The sequence below is a fragment of the Plecotus auritus genome (assembly GCF_963455305.1).
Source record: "Plecotus auritus genome assembly, chromosome: 8".
NCBI lineage: Eukaryota > Metazoa > Chordata > Mammalia > Chiroptera > Vespertilionidae > Plecotus > Plecotus auritus.
The window spans coordinates 81,342,252-81,361,739 of NC_137782.1; the positions used below are offsets into that span (position 1 = coordinate 81,342,252).

The 19,488-nt window shown below is 45.8% G+C and overlaps 1 protein-coding gene across 1 annotated transcript; it reads left to right on the forward strand.

Moving 5' to 3' along the window:
- Positions 1–367: 367 nt before the first annotated feature.
- On the forward strand, positions 368–868 carry SCP2D1 (SCP2 sterol binding domain containing 1; the record flags this gene model as incomplete). The annotated part of the gene is made up of 1 exon (XM_080684234.1): positions 368–868. One exon carries the CDS (start codon positions 368–370, stop codon positions 866–868), a length of 501 nt encoding a protein of 166 aa, XP_080540360.1.
- Positions 869–19,488: the final 18,620 nt, after the last annotated feature.

A 19,488-nucleotide genomic window follows, 5' to 3' on the forward strand; every position in this document is an offset into this window, starting at 1 on the left:
ATAACTGCTCTCTCAGCTAAGGTTGCTACTGGGAGACAGAGCTTGTGTCACCAAAGAACGTTCATTGTAAAGACAGAGCTCATGTCACCAAAGAACCTTCCGGGGTCAGTTTCCCTTATTCCCAACCTGTGGTCCAGACCCTTCTGAGCTTGTGAGACCAATAGCCCTGATTGGTTTAGGGGTTGGTGGTGTGGATCTGCCTCATAATTACCTGTCTGAGCCCTCACCCCATGTCACATGTTAGCATCTGATTAGCCAATAATACTGCTACACACACAATACAGCCTCATTCCCTGCTTGGGCCTTACCTTTGATGTCACAATCTGACCTGCAGATATTAATCTGGCCATAGCTGCTCCCAAACCAGATGACAAAGTCAAGAGGACCAGCCAGTAAGATGTGGAAGAGAACTGACCATCAACCCAAGATCAAAGCAGGGGATGGACCTCAGGTGGGTCAGTTCAAGGAACTGGGTTCAGCTCCGGAACCTGCCATGCCACACCCACTAGAGCTGCCAGAATTCCAGAGCTTCCTGGTGTTTGAGGACATTAGCCATCACATCAAAGAAGCAGGGGCCCAAATGGTAAAGAAAGTGAATGCCATCTTCCAGTTGGACATCACCAAAGATGGGAAGACCATCCTGCAGAGGACCATTGATCTGAAGAATGGCTCTGGGGACATGTATCCAGGATCTGCCAGGCTCCCAGCAGATACTGTCTTCACAATCCCGGAACCTGTCTTTATGGAGTTGGTTTTGGGTAAAATAAACCCTCAGAAGGCTTTCCTTGCCGGCAAGTTCAAAGTAAGTGGCAAAGTTCTGCTTGGCCAAAAGCTGGAGAAGGTTTTCAAAGACTGGGCTAAATGTTAAGCATGAAAAAAATACCAAGGAAATGATCGGAACTTCTCTTCAGCTAAAATGTTGAACGGAAATCATGCTTAAACTGAAGATTAAAAGAAAAAGTATCCAATATTTTTACTCTAATTCTTCCTATTCAAATTTGATTAATTTTCCTGCTAATATGTAAAGTTGCAGTGAGGGTTCTAGAGCAGTAAAGAGTATTGGAGTGGTGTATCACCTAATATCTTTGTCTTTTTCTTTTCTTAGATTTATTTATGTCGAAATATGCGAGGGTAAAAGCCACATGTAGAGAAATGGGTAGTTTTGATAGCTGGATTTTAAAAAAAAATCCTCACCTAAGGCTATGTTTTTAAATTGAGAGAGAGAGAGAGAGAGAGAGAGAGAGAGAGAGAGAGAAACATCGATGTGAGAGAGAAACATGGATTGGTTGTCTCCCATACTCGCCCCAACTGAGAATCAAAACTGCACCCTAGGTATGTGCCCTGACAGGGAATTGAACCCACAACCTTTGGTGTATGGGACGATGCTCCAGCCAACTGAACCATGGTGACAGTTGGATATAAATGGTTCAATGATTGAGTTCCTGATTCCTGAGAATTTTTTTTTCTTAGTTTGGTGTTTTGGGGAAATAGTGATGACCATCATAGAGTAGGTTTGCATTCCAGTTGGTAACTTGGTCTTTGAGGAGATTGACGGAATTCTAAGAGAGTTGCAGAATTCTAAGAGGGTGGGCTCCGCAGCTGTGTGGGTGGAACAAGGCAATAGAGGTGATGGTGTATCATGACTTCTGATGTATTTAATTCTGAGTGAGTCGAAGGGCTTGAATGGTATTCTAGGTCACTGTTTCTTAAACTGGAGCATGCTCAGATCACCTGGAGGGCTAGTGCTGGGCCCCAATCATAGTTTCAACTCTGAAGATCTGGGCTGGGGAGAATGTCCATGTCTAATAAGTTCCCAGGTGATGTTGATGGGAGCATCCTTAAAGAACCCCTGCTCTGGTTCATGCCACAGCTTTCAGTATTGATCAAAACTGTTCTATTCTAGACCAGTTGTCCTTATTTAAAGGATCTCCTGGAGAGAGATTATATAGCCCTCTTGTGAGCCATTTCTAAAGTGTCAGGAGCTTGTGCACTGAATATTTTACAAAATTGAAGGTCATCCTGGGAGATGTTCCCCTCTGGAAGCCCACTCCACATATTGGGAGAACTGGAATGAAGCTGTCTTCTGATGTAACTTCCTCATGGTTGAGTATGAGTGTCATTTGTTCCTGTGTGATCTGTGTGTACCTTTATTTGGTAGGCTAAATATACACAGTGCAGACACTCTGAAACCCATAAGGAAATTTTATTAAATTGGTCATGCTCAAACACATGCTTACCAAATGATCCAGCTATTCCATTCTCAGGTATTTTCCCAAGAGGAAAATGTACAAGTACAAAAATCTGTTCATGCAGATTTGGTTTATTCCCATCATCCCAAACTGGGAATAAACCAAATGTCCATCACAGGTGAATGAATGAACAAATTGTGTTATGTCATACCAAGACTACTACTCAGCAACAAAAAGAAATGAATTACTGATATGTGCACAACAGCACAATGGAATGTCAAAATAATTATACTAAAAGAAGTCAGAGAAAACCAAGTATGTACAATATGATTCTATTTAAGTAACAGTAGAAAATGCAAACCCTAGTGACAGGAAAAAGATCAGTGGTTGTCAAGAAAGAGGGATGGAAAGTGGGAAGGGAGAAGGGGTTTACAAATGCATGAGTAGTCTTGAGGTGATGGATAGATTCATTATCTTGATTGTGGTGATGGTTTCATAGGTGTATATAGCTCAAATAGCAAATTGTACACTACATACACATATGCAGTTTATTAAGTATCAATATAAGCTCAACAAGGCTGTTTTAAAAATCTGCTGTCCTCCATTCAGAATGAAAGCTTTATAAAGAGGACTTAAATTCTACCCTTTCAGCACAAGGATCCTCTGACCTCATTCGGTGCCTGCCTTTCCAACCCCTTACTGATTTGGGTGGCTCTGCAGAGGCCTTCTTGAGTTCTCCAAGTCAGAAGGAGGCAGAGGGAGGGCTCATTGCTAACACAATCTCATCCTCTTAGTGGGAAATGAAGAGACCTTTTGTTCAATTGGCATTCAACTTCGTGGCAAGACATCGCTGAGGGTTTGTGAGAGGGGACATGGAGCTCCCTGGTTTCTTTGCTCACCTGGGTCATTCTGTAGGTGACCCATGGTGTTCCTGCCAGTGCTCCCGCAGGGCAGCGGTGGGTGTCTCAGAGGCTTTAGACTGACTTTTTGTACTGTTGTGAATGCTTACTTTGTCTGGAGCAGGCACTCCATTCAAGCCACGTTTATGAGAATCAGGCAAGGCTGGGCAGGCGTTCAGGATGCTGTTTTTGAGAAGTGGCTTCCCTGAGTGGTTCTATTCATACCATGAGTAGCCTTTGTGGATTGACCCTGAGACATAAATTGCTTACGGATAGATTAGAGGGAGGGAAGGCAGAGTTACAGAGGGTCATGCCTGGGCTGGCATCTGACCAAAGGGAGGCCCACCCCATAGGCTGGCCAGTGATCCATTATGACTTGGGACAAAAACATGACCTGGACCAATTAGATTCCTGGAACAGGGAAGCTGAGAGGCTCAGCAGTGGGGTTGGAGTCTAAAAGACTGAGATGTAGGAGGGGGTGAGGGAGGTGCTGTGGGGATGGATGGGCAGCTACATGGTAGGAGCTGAAGAGAAGGAAGAAAAGAGGCCTTGAATAAGGAGAGATAGCTGGTTAATTGAGGGAGAAGAGGCCAGACCTTGTGAAACACACAGCAAACCCCTTTTCAATGAAAAGGATGAAATTGCTTGATGGGGGATGCCATGTGGAATGGATTGTAGAAGCAAATGTAGTTTTGAGCCCAGTATCAGCACTTCACATCTGTGTAATCACAGGCCATGATTGAGCCACTCTGCACCTTAGCTGCCTTGCCTGGAAATGGGGCCAGCAGCCCTTATAACATTAAGTTGTTGGGGAGCTCCAAATAGGTCACATCCGGCATCCATGGGTTTTCCATGAATGTGAATTCCCTTTCTCTTTTGGATGAGAGAAAGGGAGGACTTCCACTGGCTCCCTACTGTCTCCTGAAAAAGCCACACTCGGCTTTCACAGGGTTCTGGAGACCTTTTGCCTTGTCTCTGACACTCAGTTGATGCCCTAGAACAGTGGTTGGCAAACTGCGGCTCGCGAGCCACATGCGGCTCTTTGGCCCCTTGAGTGTGGCTCTTCCACAAAATACCACGGCCTGGTCGAGTCTATTTTGAAGAAGTGGCGTTAGAAGAAGTTTAAGTTTAAAAAATTTGGCTCTCAAAAGAAATTTCAATCGTTGTACTGTTGATATTTGGCTCTGTTGACTAATGAGTTTGCCGACCACTGCCCTAGAAGGTCACATATAACTCAAAACACACATCTCTGTGTTACTTGGTCTGCCCAAGGTCGGCCAGCACAGTGTTTATAAGGTTTGAATGAGGATATTTTATGTGAGAATTGTAATTTCTGGGTTCTCTTGAAAAAACTGGATTATTTGGCCATACTGAGCTCATATTCTTGCCAGGCAATAGTTTGGGGGACACTGCATTCAGGCCCACCTGCACCTTCCATGCTGCCTCTTTGACTCCCAGCCTGGGTCAGTGTGGCCCTCCATAATTGAGCTTACTGCTGTTCCTCTAGATGGGTCTGCTTTGCTGGGCCTCATAGGTGTTTATATTCATGACCACAGCTTCCCCTTAGCTAATCTTACTCTTCTCACTAACTCAGATACCCTGTGTTAGTTTTCCATTTCTGTGTAACAAATTGCCACATAGTCCCTTAAAACAGCACATGTTCTTCGTCTCACAGTTGCTGCAGGTCAGAAGTCAGGGTAGGTTCAGCAGGGTTCTCTGCTTTGATCTCATGACACAGCCTGAAACCAAGGTGTTGGCCTGGCTGGGCTCTCATCTGGGGGGTTGAGGGAAGAATCTGCTCTGAGCTCATTTGAGTTGTAGCCTAATTTAGTTCCTTGAGTTTATAGGACTGGAAGTCACCCACAGTTACTGGCTTCTTGTGTGTCCTTCCAGTATGTACTCACGGGCCCCAATGTGCTTGTTCCACCTCTCACTTTTTTTTAGTTGCCCACAGATACTATTTTTCACCTTGCATTTTAACTTATTCCAAAAAATTAGGGATAATTTTCCTCTTTCAAGATTGCCTGCCTGAAGGGTCAAAGGGTGGACTTGATTTATACAACTGAAACTTCTCAACTTTCCGTGTCCTTTAGGGAAAATCTTTTGACAGACTACTTTATAAGAGGAGGGTGCAAAACCCCTCTTCCTTTTATTTCTCCCCCTTGTGAGAACAGTCCTGCCAGTCCTTGGTGTCCCAGGAACATGCCTGTGCCCATGTCTTCTCCTGACTCTCTTGTCCTCTGGGCTTCCATTTGCCCAAGGCCCAACAGAGAGTGCTTGGTGTGATGGGCCCGAGCTGGAGGATTCTGAGGACCCTGCAGACACTGGGCTCTTTCCATCTGGGACCCTCAGGGTTGCTTGACATCTGAGATAGAACCTTTGCTTTGTGCATAATCCGTGGACACAGAAATGGGGTGGTGAGGGCTGGGGGGAGCATGGGAGCGGGCTGGAAGAGGTTAATGAGGGAAAAAGAGGACCTATGTAATACTTTCAACAATAAAAATTAAAAAAAAGACAGACTTCAGACAAATTATTAAAACTTTAAAAAACATAAAGTAGGAATCAACAGAGCTCTAGAATTAGGTACAGACACCGGGGTAGGAGAGGGTGAGGCACTCTTATGGTTCCTTCTCCACTCACAGGATCCTGTTTCCTTATAGCCATGTATTCCAAACATTTGCCTGAAGCACAAAGGAGACAGAAAACCTATCCTGATAAAGGATCTCATCACTCTCCTGTTAAAGGCGCAAGGAATGCTTTCCTGGGAGACTGCCCCCTCCCCCAGTTTTATGTGGGTGTTGATGAAACCCACACTTGCCAGTTTTTATTGTTTTGCTTTTTGGTAGGAGGAGGGAATCAGCTCAAAGTGATGACTGGCCATCGGCCATCGACACCTGGTGCTGAACTGAGGGGCTCTTTCCAGGGACCAGCTCAGAGGTGTGGGTGCCAGTCCCCATGCTGGCATCCTCTGAAAATAACTCTTCATCTACTATTTGTAGCCTCCTTTACACCTTTGACGGGGGCCTTGCATCTCTGATTCACGGGAAAGTACAGGGGAAGTATTGCCGTGCTAAGAACTTACCACAATGTAGTATTGAAACGTTACCATTTCATCGTTTGAACAGTTCATTTAGCAAACAGTTATTGCCCATCTTCCATGAGTGGGCTCTGTGCTAAGGGTTGAGATGTGATGGTGAATAAAGTACTTCCTCTCAATCTAAGAAGGTGACCTCCAATTGGAAGATAATCCTTACAGCAGGAACCTAGGGTTCAAGAGAGGCTAAAAGCACCTTGAGTCCAGGCTGGTGAAAGGAGCTAGTGGCTGGGCTTGAGCTCAGAAAAAGGCTTAGCCATGCATCAGGGCCTAGAAGAGATGGAGCAAATGGCTCATGGCACCCTGTACAGGTTTCTCTGAAGTCCCGTGCCTGGATGTAGACAGATCAAAATTCTGGGGCAACTCTTAGGGCCCCCACTTCCTTGCAGCTGATTTCTCCATTCCTCAAAAATGGGAAACAGGACAGTCTCAGCTCCTATGTGAACCCATTCACATGTGTTTAGGCATGAGGTTCAGGAAGCACCATCAATGATGGCAAGCTTTCTATTCTGGAGGGTTTAAATTGGGGCAGATTTTGGATTTTTAGCAGTGAACTGCCAGATTTCCTTTGTCCATTGACTGATCGATTGATTGGCCCATCTAACAAATATTTATTGAGCATCTATGTTAGGCATTAATGATATTAAGCTGCTATATACCAGTTATTAACAAACCAGGATTTGCCCAGGAGTGTGTTCTGGTTGGTTTATCCTTCACCATACTTATTATTTATTTTTAAAAAATATACTTTTATTGATTTCAGAGAGGAAGGGAGAGGAAGAGAGAGATAGAAACATCAATGACGAAAGAGAATAATTGCCTCCTGCACGCCCCCATTGGGGTCCGAGCCCACAAACCAGGCATGTGCCCTGACCAGGAATCGAACCTGGGACCTCCTGGTTCATAGTCGATGCTCAACCACTGAGCCATACCAGCTGGGCCATACTCATTATTAAATATTAGAGGCCTGGTGCATGCATTCATGCACATTGAAAGGAAATTAATTAGAAGAAATATTTTAGAGGCAGAGGGACCGCAGGAGATTGGCTGGTTGGGGAGGGACCATGGAAGGGCTCCAGGGCGTGCCCTCCCGCAGTCTCTCCTACTGGTTGGAACGTCTGCCCCCTGGTGGTTAGTGTGTGTCATAGCGACTGGTCAAATGAACGGTCATATTAGGCTTTTATTATATAGGATAGGATTCTGGACATCATTGCTGGTCCTAAGGGGACAGTGGCAAGCAAGCTGTGGTTCCTCCTTCCCCAGAACTTTTATTTTCAGATCAGCATATATGTGGGTGGTGGGGAGGAAATAAATGGTAAACAAAAAACAAGATAATTTCAGAAAGTCAGTATTGGCAAAAGGGAAGAAAGTGGAACGTGGCTGCAGGGAACTGGGTAGTCAGGGAAGCGCTCTCTGAGCAGGGGCTGCACAGAACTTGATGCTCCAGAGCAGACCCTGGGGCACAGCAGTTTACTTGGGTTCGATTCCCAGTCAGGAGTTTATCCAGTGAGGGGTAGAGCTGCATGCTTTCTCTTTCTCCTCACCAATAAAGAAAAGAGCACGTTTGAGGACATTTTTCAGACAAATGAGTCTCCTACTTTTCAGCTGAGAAAGTTTCTTATTTGAGTCCCTGAAGGCCTGCAAATCAGCATTGGAACCTATTATTGGGGGATGTGAGACCAGTCGGGGAAGGGAGGAGATTCAGGGTTTGTAAGTGAGAGGGTCGCTGCAGTGGGCAGCTGGGCTCACTCAGTCCCATGGGGAGTAGAGGGGTGGTCTTCCAGAGGTGCTGTAGAATACACTTGGAGTCATATCCCTAGGGAAGAGGGAGCTGTGGCATTTTAAAACCAACTCCAGTCAGTGCTGGGGAGAGAGCTGCTCCTGGGACTGGGGTTGTTGACTCCCAGGCAGAGTGGGCTCCAGGCAGAGAAAGCCCTCAGGCAGCTGAGAGCCGGAGTAGACAGTGAAAGTGAGACCCAAAGAAGAACCATAAGGGTGTTGTGTTCTGGCCACCACAGCAGGGCTCTAATTGGTGGGGGACAGCAGGACATTGGCGTGAGACCTTGGACTCTGGAACCAGACTGCCAGGGGTGGGTATTGCCCCAGCCACTTCTCAGCTGTGGGACCTCAGGCAAGTTGCTTTTACTTATTTTTTTTACATGCACTTTTTATAGAGAGAAGTCAACAGATCCTAAGTGTGCAGCTCAACAAACTTTCCCAAATGGAACAAACCCCTGTAATCAGCACCTTGCTCTAGAAATAGCCCATGACAAGCACCCCAGAAACCCCTCTCCTGCCCCCTCCTAGCTACTCTCTCCTGGAGGATAACCATTATTTGATTTCTGACATCATAGATTTTAGTTCTGTCTTTGTATTTTCTTCCACTCAGCATTCTCTGAGACTCACGTGTACTGTTGTGTGTGGTTACGCTCCCTTTGTTTCATTGCAGAGGGGCTCCCATTGTATCTGGTTTCCACATAGGGGCTGTTTCAAACGGTGCTGCTGTGAGTCTCTTGTCTATGTGATCAAAGTCCCTGTCTGTCACTTAGTATTTGTTAGCCACGGTGTGGTGTCTTGCACACAGTAGGTGCTTCATGAATGTTTTTGACGTGGATCAAGAAGTGGGACAAATCCAGGGGCAGAAAAACAGCCCATGTTGGGGTTGTTGTCTGATTCGCTGGGCCTCTGGCCTGCTCCATAGTCCTGGACTTTGGGTCTATGGGGGCCCTGACCAGAGTATGCCAGAGGTTAAAGGCCCCTGTGCCCTACGCATGCAGGGGGGGCAATGACTCAGCAGTAGCAATATTCGTACTGGCAAGCACACTCTTATATAACCTGCTTATGTTAATGTAGCATGGACGTCACTAATTGGCATGAGGCCTCTTTTGTTTGAGTGTGTATATAAGTTGCCACTGACCAGCGAGTGTTTGGCTGCTTTGTTCATAGTAAAGCATGTCCCACCTACCTTCTATCCCCGTGTGTTCTTCCAATTTCCTGCGCCCAGAAGGGTCAAGTCCCTGGCAGAGGAACTTGTCCCTAATAGGGCCCCACATGCTGGGTTTTGGAGAGAAACTGACAGCAGAAAGGAATGCCCTGCAGAGTGCCCGTGCTCACGCATGTCATGGAGTCCTCACAGGCGGCATCGGCAGATCCTCTCTTTTACTTTCCTTTGGGGGAAAAAACACACACATTTCTTTCAGACCTGTGACTTGCTTAATCACAAGAAACATCTGTCACCTCCTAAAAAATCTGCTTTTTACCATGTTGTGGAGCACACTGTTTATATAGCCCAGCAGTGTAATTAAATGGCTGTTTAGTTAACTCTTGAAAAACAGCTGGAGGCTCCCAAAGCCCAGGTGGCTATTTGCAGGCAGCCTGTGATATGGTGGGGAAGGCGGTCCTTGGGGATGTAACTGCAGGCTTTTGGTGGGGGTGGGACCTGGAGGCGCCACAGTGCTGGGGGCAGGGTGAGTGATCAGGAGAATCCTGTGATGGAGGGCTGCTGGCCGCGCTGGGGCAGCTGTGACGGGCTTTTCCATGGTCTGGCTGGCAACCTCTGGAACATTTCCTACAGAGGAAAGGTTTTCCCTTAAAGAACTGATCAGAAAGTGCAGGGGAGCAGTTAAGCATCAATCAGGCTGACAGGGGAGTGGTTAGGGGGTGATCAGGCTGGCAGGCAGAAGCGGTTAGGGGCAATCAGGCAGGCAGGCAGATGAGCAGTTGGGAGCCAGCAGTCCTGGATTGTGAAAGGGATGTCCGACTGCCCGTTTAGGCCCGATCCCAGTAGTGGGATCGGGCCTAAACGGGCAGTCGGACATCTCTCGATTGGTCCCAGATTGAAGAGGGTGCAGGCTGGGCTGAGGGGCACCCCCTCCTCCCCGCCGTGCACAAATTTCATGCACTGGGCCTCTAGTAGAATAAAATAAAAAGTCAGAGGTGGACAGGACTTTGGAATTCACTCAATCTAGAGTTTGCCCATTTAGAGCTGAATAAACTGAAATTCATAGAATGAAAGACCATGGTTGCTGTGATTCCATGGACTTCACTAGTTTCCAGGGAAACACCTGAAGGTAGACCTGAGCTCTGTTTCAAGCTGGTGCTGAGTCTCACAGTGTGACCACCAGGAGGTCACCTGCCCTCTCTGGGCTCCAGTCTTGCCTCTCTCGGGGTATCAGATGAGTTGGATTGGGTGTACTCTCACACTCCTTCCAGCTTCAAATTGCTCTCATTCTGATTCCAGTGTCTTCTCATTGAACTACTTCTCATGTCTCTTGGGGAGGCAATTGGGGTGGTGGAAGGGGAGCCAGCTCCATAAGGGATGGAAATCAGAAATGCAGAAGCAATCATTTTTGTAAAGGAAGTTTAATAAAGGGCAAGTAAAATTTTCTTTTTCTTTTCTCCTTTTAAAAAAAGAAATAGCGAGTACCAGAGCTCAAGACAACTGACTGAGTTTTGATTGTTTTTCATTACAGAGACTCACTCAGAGATGCTCTCCCCTGTTCATGCCCACACAGCACACAGGACACAGCATGCCTACACATCATACCCCCTCTGGGACTCAGGCATCACAATGAACAGACATCAGTGAGCTGCTTCGAGGCAGCTAGGTCTGAGCGGGACTCAGGCAGTGGCTTCGATGGGAGTCTGGAGAAATCAGTTCTGTGGGGTTCAGGGCCACAGAACCTTGAAAAATTTGCTGAACAGTCATTAGCCAGCTTGGTTGACATAAATTGTCTCCTATTTATGTTTTCTTCATCTTGAGTAGCACTCATATACGATTAAACATATGGCTTTCTTAAATCTCTCAAATATTCTTTCTGAAGTTGGGTCCTATGTCTTTTTTTTTTTTTTTGAGTGGCAGTGTGCCATTTACTTACAGCATTGAAAACACTGAGCCACAACCTGTTTCAACACTCTGTGTCTTAAGGTAATGCTGATTGATTCTCATGGATCTGCAGGTTGACTGTAGGTCTGCTCACCTAGACTGGGCTGACGGGCTCTGCTCCTTCCCTGTCTTATCCCTTCTTCCTCCTCCTCAGACCAGCAGGCTGGCTTTGCCAGGCATGCTTTTCCCATGGCAATGGTAAGGATAGCAAGCCAGACTGTGCAAGTCTGTTCCAACCTTGTGCACACATCACTGGGCTAATACCCCACTGACCATAGTGAGTCACATGGCCAAACCGAGGACCAGAAGGTAGGGAAGTGTATTCCATTGTTATAAATGGGGAAGAGAGTGAAATGTTGGGACAGTAATTATTGTCAGTATCCACTATAATAAAGTATAGGTTGTGGTGGTTTTAAAACATGCAAATTCTTGGACACTCCTCCCATCAAGAGGTAGAATCTAGGTCCCCTCCCTTTAAACCTACACAGGCCTTTGTGACTGCCTCGATGAACAGAATGTGGCAGACGTGATGCTGAGGGGCTTCCTAGGCTTCTGCCAGTGTCTCACAGACACACACTCAGTCCCATGGAGGAGTCCTGCCACCCTGAGGTTGCTGTGTGCAGGAGACTCCACATGGGACCAGAGAGATGCTGGGGGATTCCATATCTTAGTGAGGAGTCCTTGGAGATGAATGCAGACACTGCATCACTCTGAGCAAGGACTGCTTAGCCAAGCCCAGTTAACCCCCAGACTGAGCAAAGCAAATTATTGTTCTCATTTTAAGCCATTGTTTTGGGGTGGCTCCGTATGTGGTATTAGGTAACGGGAAAATCAAGATTACAATTATTACTAACGAGAAGTGGAATTGTAGCTCTACCACTTGCCACCTAGTCGGTGACCTTGGATAAGCCCTATGACCTCCCTGAGCCTCAGCTTCTTTGTCTGTGAAATGGTCATGATCCTGGCCTCATACAGTTGCTATCAAATTACATCAAACAGGTAGCACAGTCTTGGGTCATTCAGGTGTTCAGTCAGTGTTAATAGAATAAATAATAAAAGACTAATATGCAAATAGACTGAACTGCAGAACGACCAGTCACTATGACACACACTGATCACCAGGGGGCAGATGCTCAATGCAGGAGCTGCCCCCTGGTGGTCAGTGCGCTCCCACAGGGGGAGTGCCACTCAGGGAGAAGCTGGGCTGACTGCTGGCAGTACAGAGATTGGTGCAGGCCCCAATAGCTTGGTGCCATCAGAAGGGCAGCTACTGGCCCAATCGCCCTTCAGGACTTCTCCACCTCCCCCTGTTCCTGAGGGGCTATTGATCGGGGCAGCAGCCATCGCTCGCACCCATTGCTGGCGCTGGCCCCAATCGCTCAGTGCTGCTATCAGCGTGTGGGAGCAGCAGCAGTGGGAGCAGGGCTGCCAGCAGACAGGAGACCGGGGGCCACAGCAGGAGGGGCCTGGTGGGGGCAGGGAGTGTGGGCCAAGACTTGCCCCTGTGCCCACCACAGTCTCACGGCCCACGAGCTGCACGAATTCGTGCACTGGGCCCCTAGTAGAATAAATAACCACTTACTGTTAAATTTGGTTCATAGAGTGTGGGAGGAAGGGGGAGAACGACTGGTTGGGAGAGAGACTGGGGATCACAAAATGGGTAAATGGAATGACTGCATCAGAACTATGATATAGTCTAGATTCCAAAGGATGGCTACCAGAGGCTGTTGAGTGCAGTGTGCGTGTGTGTGTGTGTACACACACAATGCATATGCTTCAACTCTTCCTTAAAAAAAAAAAAAAGCTGGCCCTGGCTGGTGTTGCTCAGTGGTTGGAGCACAAGCTCATGCACCAAAGGGTCATAGGTTCGATTTCTGGTCAAGGGCACGTACCTGGGTCGTAGGCACGATCCCTGGCATCCTGGGTAGGGCGCGTGCAGGAGACAACCAATCGATGTCTCTTTCTCTCATCAATGTTTTTTTCTCTCTCTCTTTCTCTCTCCCTCTCCCTCCCTCCTTCCTTCCCTTCCTCCCTTCCACTCTTTCTTTTTTTTCCATTTCAATAAATCTTTATTCAGATTATTACAATCGTTCCTCTTTTTCCCCCCATAGCTCCCCTCCACTCAGTTCCCACCCCACCCTCTGCCCTTATCCCCCACTGTCTTCATCCATAGGTGTACGATTTTTGACCAGTCTCTTCCCACACCCCCCACATCCCTTTGCCCCTGAGAATTGTCAGTGCACTCCCTTTCTATGCCCCTTATCCTATTATATTCACCAGTTTATTCTGTTCATCAGATTTTTTATTCACTTGATTTTTAGATTCACTTGTTGATAGATATGTATTTGTTGTTCATAATTCTTATCTTTAACTTTTTCTTCTTCTTCCTCTTCTTAAAGAATACCTTTCAGCATTTCATATAATACTGGTTTGGTGGTGATGAACTCCTTTAGCTTTTTCTTACTTGTGAAGGTCTTTATCTGACCTTCAATTCTGAATGATAGTTTTGCTGGGTAGAGTAATCTTGGTTGTAGGTTCTTGCTATTCATCACTTGGAATATTTCTAGCCACTCCTGTCTGGCCTGCATAGTTTCTGTTGAGAAATCAGCTGACAATCACATGGGTACTCCCTTGTAGGTAACTAACTGTTTTTCTCTTGCTGCTTTTAATATTCTCTCTTTGTCTTTTGCCCTTGGCATTTTAATTATGATGTGTCTTGGTGTGGTCCTCTTTGGATTCCTTTTGTGTGGGGTTCTGTGCGCTTCCTGGACTTGTAAGTCTATTTCTTTCACCAGGTGGGGGAAGTTTTCAGTCATTATTTCTTCAAATAGGTTTTCAGTATCTTGCTCTCTCTCTTCTTCTGGCACCCCCATAATTTGGATGTTGGTACGCTTGAAGTTGTCCCAGAGGCTCCTTACACTATCTTCAAGTTTTTGGATTCCTTTTTCTTTATGCTTTTCCGGTTGAGTGTTTTTTGCTTTTTTGTATTTCAAATCTTTGACTTGTTTCTTGTGATCCTCTAGTCTGCTGTTGGATCTCTGTATAATATTTTTTATTTCAGTCAGTGTATGCTTAATTTCTAGTTGGTCCTTTTTTGATATCCTCAAGGGTCTCACTAAATTTATCGGCGTTTTCTAGAAAATTCTTGAAAAACCTTATAACCGTGGTTTTGAACTCTATATCCAGTTGTTTGCTTTCCTCTATTTCTTTCATTTGTGACCTGTTTTTTTGTCTCTGCATTTTGGCTGCTTCCCTGATTTGATAAAGTGGCTTTGTGTGCTAGGTGTCCTATAGGGCCCAGTGGCTCAGCCTCCCCAGTTACCTGAGGTGGACACTCTTGGTGCACACCTTTGTGGGCTGTGTGCACAGTCTTGTTGTAGTTAAGTCTTTTTATATATATATATATTTTATTGATTTTAGAGAAGAAAGAAGAGGGAGAGAGAGATAGAAACATCAATGATGAGAGACAATCATTGATTGGCTGCCTCCTGCACGCCCCCTACTGGGGACCGAGCCCGCAACCTAGGCATGTGCCCTTATCTGGAATCGAACCTGGGACCCTTCAGTCTTCAGGCTGATGCTCTATCCATTGAGCCAAACCAACTAGGGCTGTAGTTAAGTCTTAATTGTTGTTGGTATCACTGGGAGGAATTGACCTCCAGGCCAATTGGCTGTGAAGATCAGCTGTGTCTATGATGGGAGAACTTCTGTGCTGGAGACACCCTTATGAGACAAGACTTGCTTCATTGGGGCTTCGGTGCTCACTGAGTCTGCCCCCTGAGTGTGTCCCTTATGGATCTGAGGAGGTGTAATCTGGATGGTCCCACTCTGACCCCTGGGTACACTGGCTCTTGGATCTCCAAGGAAGTGCTAATTTACCCTCTGCCTGAGGCCACCCAGCAGGAGCTATGGAGAGATCTGCAGATTCCTCTTCTTTGTTTGGGTTTTGGAGGTGCCCAGATGAGGCCCAGCTGTGAAGCAATGCAAGCTGTTGTGGGGCCTTGGGCCTTTTTTTGTATGTTCCGGGTCTCACTGACTCAACTGCAGTTTGTTAGGTAAGTTTAGTTTTTAAAGGACCAGGCCATTCTTATGCAAAAGCCTCTGTGCACAGCTGGGGTGGGACAGAGTCTCAGGGCGAAGCAAACAGCAATGGCTTCCCGTCAGCCCTGCCATAAGAGGCCCCCAGGTCTCAGTGTCCCACGGTAATCGCTGCAAGCACCTCTGAGAGAAAGCTGCCCTGGAGTTCTGCCCACTGCCAGACAGTCCAATTTCTCCCTGTATGAGTCTGGGTCCCCAGAGTCTTACCCGGAACTGGAGTTCAGAGTAGTCAGGAGCTTTTTTCTTCCTTCCGCTTGACAAAGCCAGCTGCGTACTCAGTTGCCAGCCCTCTCCGCATGTGCCTCCGTATCTCTTCCTTTACTTCCACAGCTCCTCTGAGTCTCAGTGGCTTTTCTCTTCCTTTCTAGTTGTAGAATTTCCACTCAGCCAGCCTTCCTGTGGTTCTGGATGATGTCTGTTTTGTCTTTTAGTTGTAGTTTTGAAGTTGTTGTGCGAGGCAGCAGTTTAGGTGTTTACCTATGCCACCATCTTGGTTTCTCCCCTTCCACTCTTACTAAAAAATCAATGGAAAAAAATATCATCAGGTGAGGATTAACACGCCCCCCCCCCCCAAAAAAAAAAAATAAAGGAAGCATATAATAGAGTTGATGTTCAAAGTCTTCATCACAAGAAAAAATTATAACTATATGTGATGATGGATGTTAACTAAACTTATTGTGGTGATCAAATCATTATGGTACACACCTAAAACGAATACAATGTTATTTGTCAAATATATCTTAGTAAAACCAATGGGGAGAAAAAGAAGCCTATATCTTTCAAGCCCTGATTGAAGTGTGTGAAATTTGCTTCAAGGGAGCTCTTTGTTTTGTTTGCTAAGCTGTATTTCATTAAGTTGTAGTGACAAACAATATGTAATTTGCTTGGGGCGATGTTTTAGGCAGGCTGATGAAAGTGGAGGCTAATGAATCCACTAAGTCTCCTTCCTCCAGATCCTGTAGCCAGCCTGCTTCTCTCCAATTTCAGCTACCAAAGAAATATTCCTTTTAAAAAACCTTTTCATTAACAAACAGCATACATACATGCAGAAGGTACACACACATCCTAAGTGTGCGCTCAGTTAATTTTCACAGAATAAACACCCCCAAATAACCAACACCCACGTCAAGAAAAGACTATTCCCAGCACCTCGGACACCCCCTTCACATTCCCTCCTGGTCCTTACCTGGTCTCCCCACTAAGGGAAACCACAATCCCAACTTAAAATAACATTGTTTCCCCAGTTTTTGCTTTTTATATAAACAATCTTACCCTTAATATGTTTTGTGTCTGGATTCTTAGGCTCAACGTGCTATATACAAAGTGCATGAGTTTCTTGTATATACTTTGGCTCCTTCACCCTCTTTGCTATGTTATTTTATGAATACACAGCAATTTATTTATCCATTCTACTGTTGGTAGGTTGTTTCCAGATTTGCTTCCCATCTATCTCCCCATCTCTCCAGTGTGCAGATTATTAAACATTCTCAAAACACTTAAAACATTTACTTACAATCTGATGGCAAATTTGAATCCATTCCCCTCCGGTTGCCCACACTGCCCATGTGTTTTCATTGACTATTCTGGCCTCTCACTCACTTGGCCAGATTTCAAGGGGTGGCTGGTAAAATCTCATTCCCTCAGCTCCTTCACCCTTCCTCTGACCTCCAATGCCTGAGTCCCAATTAGTATAATTCACACAAGAACTAAAAGCCATTGGCTTTGGGCCCCTAGGCTGGTTTTGCAATTCTGGAAAGCTAGCCTTCTTTCTATTCCTGCTTTGAGAGGCCTGCCAAACACATATTTTACTTTCCTCTCGTCCCTTCCCGGCCATGTGCTCCACTGTTGCCGCAGCCACTCTGCAAGTTTCGATGTGGTGTTTTAGACGCTGGAGCATGAGCAGGCCACGGCTACTGTATGACTGCTTCCCAGAGGAAGTGGCTGTAAGGGGCCTGTGATAAAAAGATGAGTCCCAGTCTCAGAGCTGTTAGGGTAAGTCTTAGAATTAATGTAATGCCATGGACCCACAGCGACCTGCGGGTTGGCTCTAAAACCGACAGTCCCGAAGTCTGCTGCCTTGTCACTGGTTGTAGCCTGTGTCTGAATACTTGGCTTTTCCTCATCTTTCTGAAATATTGTATGTAAACTGATTACATTGCTCCACTCCCCACACCCTTCTAAAGTAAACCTAGTGACAAAACTCTGTCATATTTCTGGAGTAACAGCCTTCAGACCCAGGAGAGCTGTGGATGTGTTAATTGTCTCTAGTCACAAAACAATTCAACATCAAAGTGGCCCCAAGGAGGGTGAGGCGGTGCTGCCTCCAGTTTCCATCCTGACCTCCTTCACACTTAGCCTCTGTGTAGGGTGAGCCACGCATCAGGACTGATGAGAATGAGCCTGTTTCAGAAGCAAAGGGTTAATTTTCTGCCTGATTTCCCCAGTTTGCCCAGGGATACACTTTGGCACCAGCATGGATGCTCTGGTCTTCATTGCTGCTCCATTAAAGTGCTCCCCCGGGGCCCTATAAAAATTTATTTTGTTTGTGTTTTGGACAAGAAGTCCATTCAGAAAAAGAGTCGGCAATTCCCCAGGGGAACTTTACTCTTTGTTTTTAATGATTTTGGAGCCTGGAGATTCAATATTTATCTCCCCCCCCAATCCCGCCCCCGCCCCCCGACTTTAGTGCTTGCCTGAGAAAGGGCTTGGAGGGTGGAAAAGCAATGGCTCATTTTTTCTTTCTAGAGTTTCATAGTGGATGGCTCAGCAGCATCATAGTCAGACTAAGGGGCCCTGCTTATTCTACACATTGGTTCTGGACAATTTTTGTTTCTTAGCAAGCTTTCTGGAGACTACAGGGAGATAGTCACTTTCATTGAGCAGATGGTTTGAACTTTGGAGAAGAAAACAAATGTGAGGGTTGAATATAAGAGAAACTGTTCTGCTGAGGTGGAGGGAAGGCTTTTTCCTGAAGCCCTGGAGAGAAGTGAGGTGGAAGAGGAAAGGAGAAGGAGGTGGTGTGAGGCTGGAGGATGGAAGGAGACCCAGCTGTAGAAGTTTGAATATTTAGTTCCAGTTTTTCCCTCTCCTCCAGGATTATGTACCTATATTCTCACCATGGCCTAGTGAGAATACTAGTGGATGGGGCTGAGTGTTCTCCCCTACCCCTTGACTTTAGGTTTTCCTTTTTAACTTGATTTGGCCAATGGGATATTAGCAGATGTGACATGGATAGAAGTTTGAAATGCTCTTTGGCAGGGATTTTGCTCTGTGTCACACCTTACTTTGAACATGGTAAAAACATGCCTGGGGTATTTGTAGGACCAAGGGCCAAGAGGAACACATGAAGAACTGAATCCAACCCACAGCTTGTGCCAAGCACACCATCCACTGATATGTGACGAGGGAATACATTCTGATATTGTATAGCACTGTGCTTTGGATTTACACAGCACCTGTGGCAAGAGCTGACTAATACGGAAATTATTTTACCCTCACAAACCTTTAGTAAAGTCAATAAACTCATAAAATAATTGAGATAAATGATTAAAAAAAACTAGTGAGGAGTTGGGATTAAGTCTGAATTTACAAAGGAGTATGGAGGGAGAAAGTAGGGTTTGGAAGAAAACTTGAGATAAAAGGAGACCACAGGGAGAGCTTGGAACCTCACATGGACATGGAAATTAGAGCTGGGCAAAATTTCTCCAGTTCCCTGAGAGGTCTAGTTTAAGTAAGAAAGAACATGCAATTATGGAGACCTAAAAGTCCAAAATCTACAGGCTGGAAACTCAGAAAAGAACTGAAATTGTACTTCAAGTCCTGACAAAATTCTTCTTGCTTGGGGGAGGTTGATGTTTGGTTTATTCAGGCTTTAACTGGTTGGATGAGGCCCATCCACATTATGGAGATAATCTGCTTTACTCACAGTGCACCAATTTAAATGTTAATCTCAGGCAAAAACACTCTCACCAAAACATCCAGAATAATGTTTGACTACACATCTGGCCAATGTGACCCAGCCAACTTGTCACATAAAATGAACCATCACCGTGGGCTTTAATTGTTCCCTGGCCCTGAAAAACAGAGACCCATTTGCTCCTTGTTGGCAAGATAGTAGCCCAATAAGAGGGCTGGCATTTGACTGAGTGCTTTTATTCACTTCTCTATTGTACCCAGTGGAAGTGGTGGGGCTATTGTTGAGGAAATTTTGGATTGGACCTACTGAATTCACTAAGCTTTGTCACAAATATCATTTCTAATATTCTTACATTTTTCTACTGAGTTATAAGCATACATCCACAATGTGCACATGTCAGTACAGCC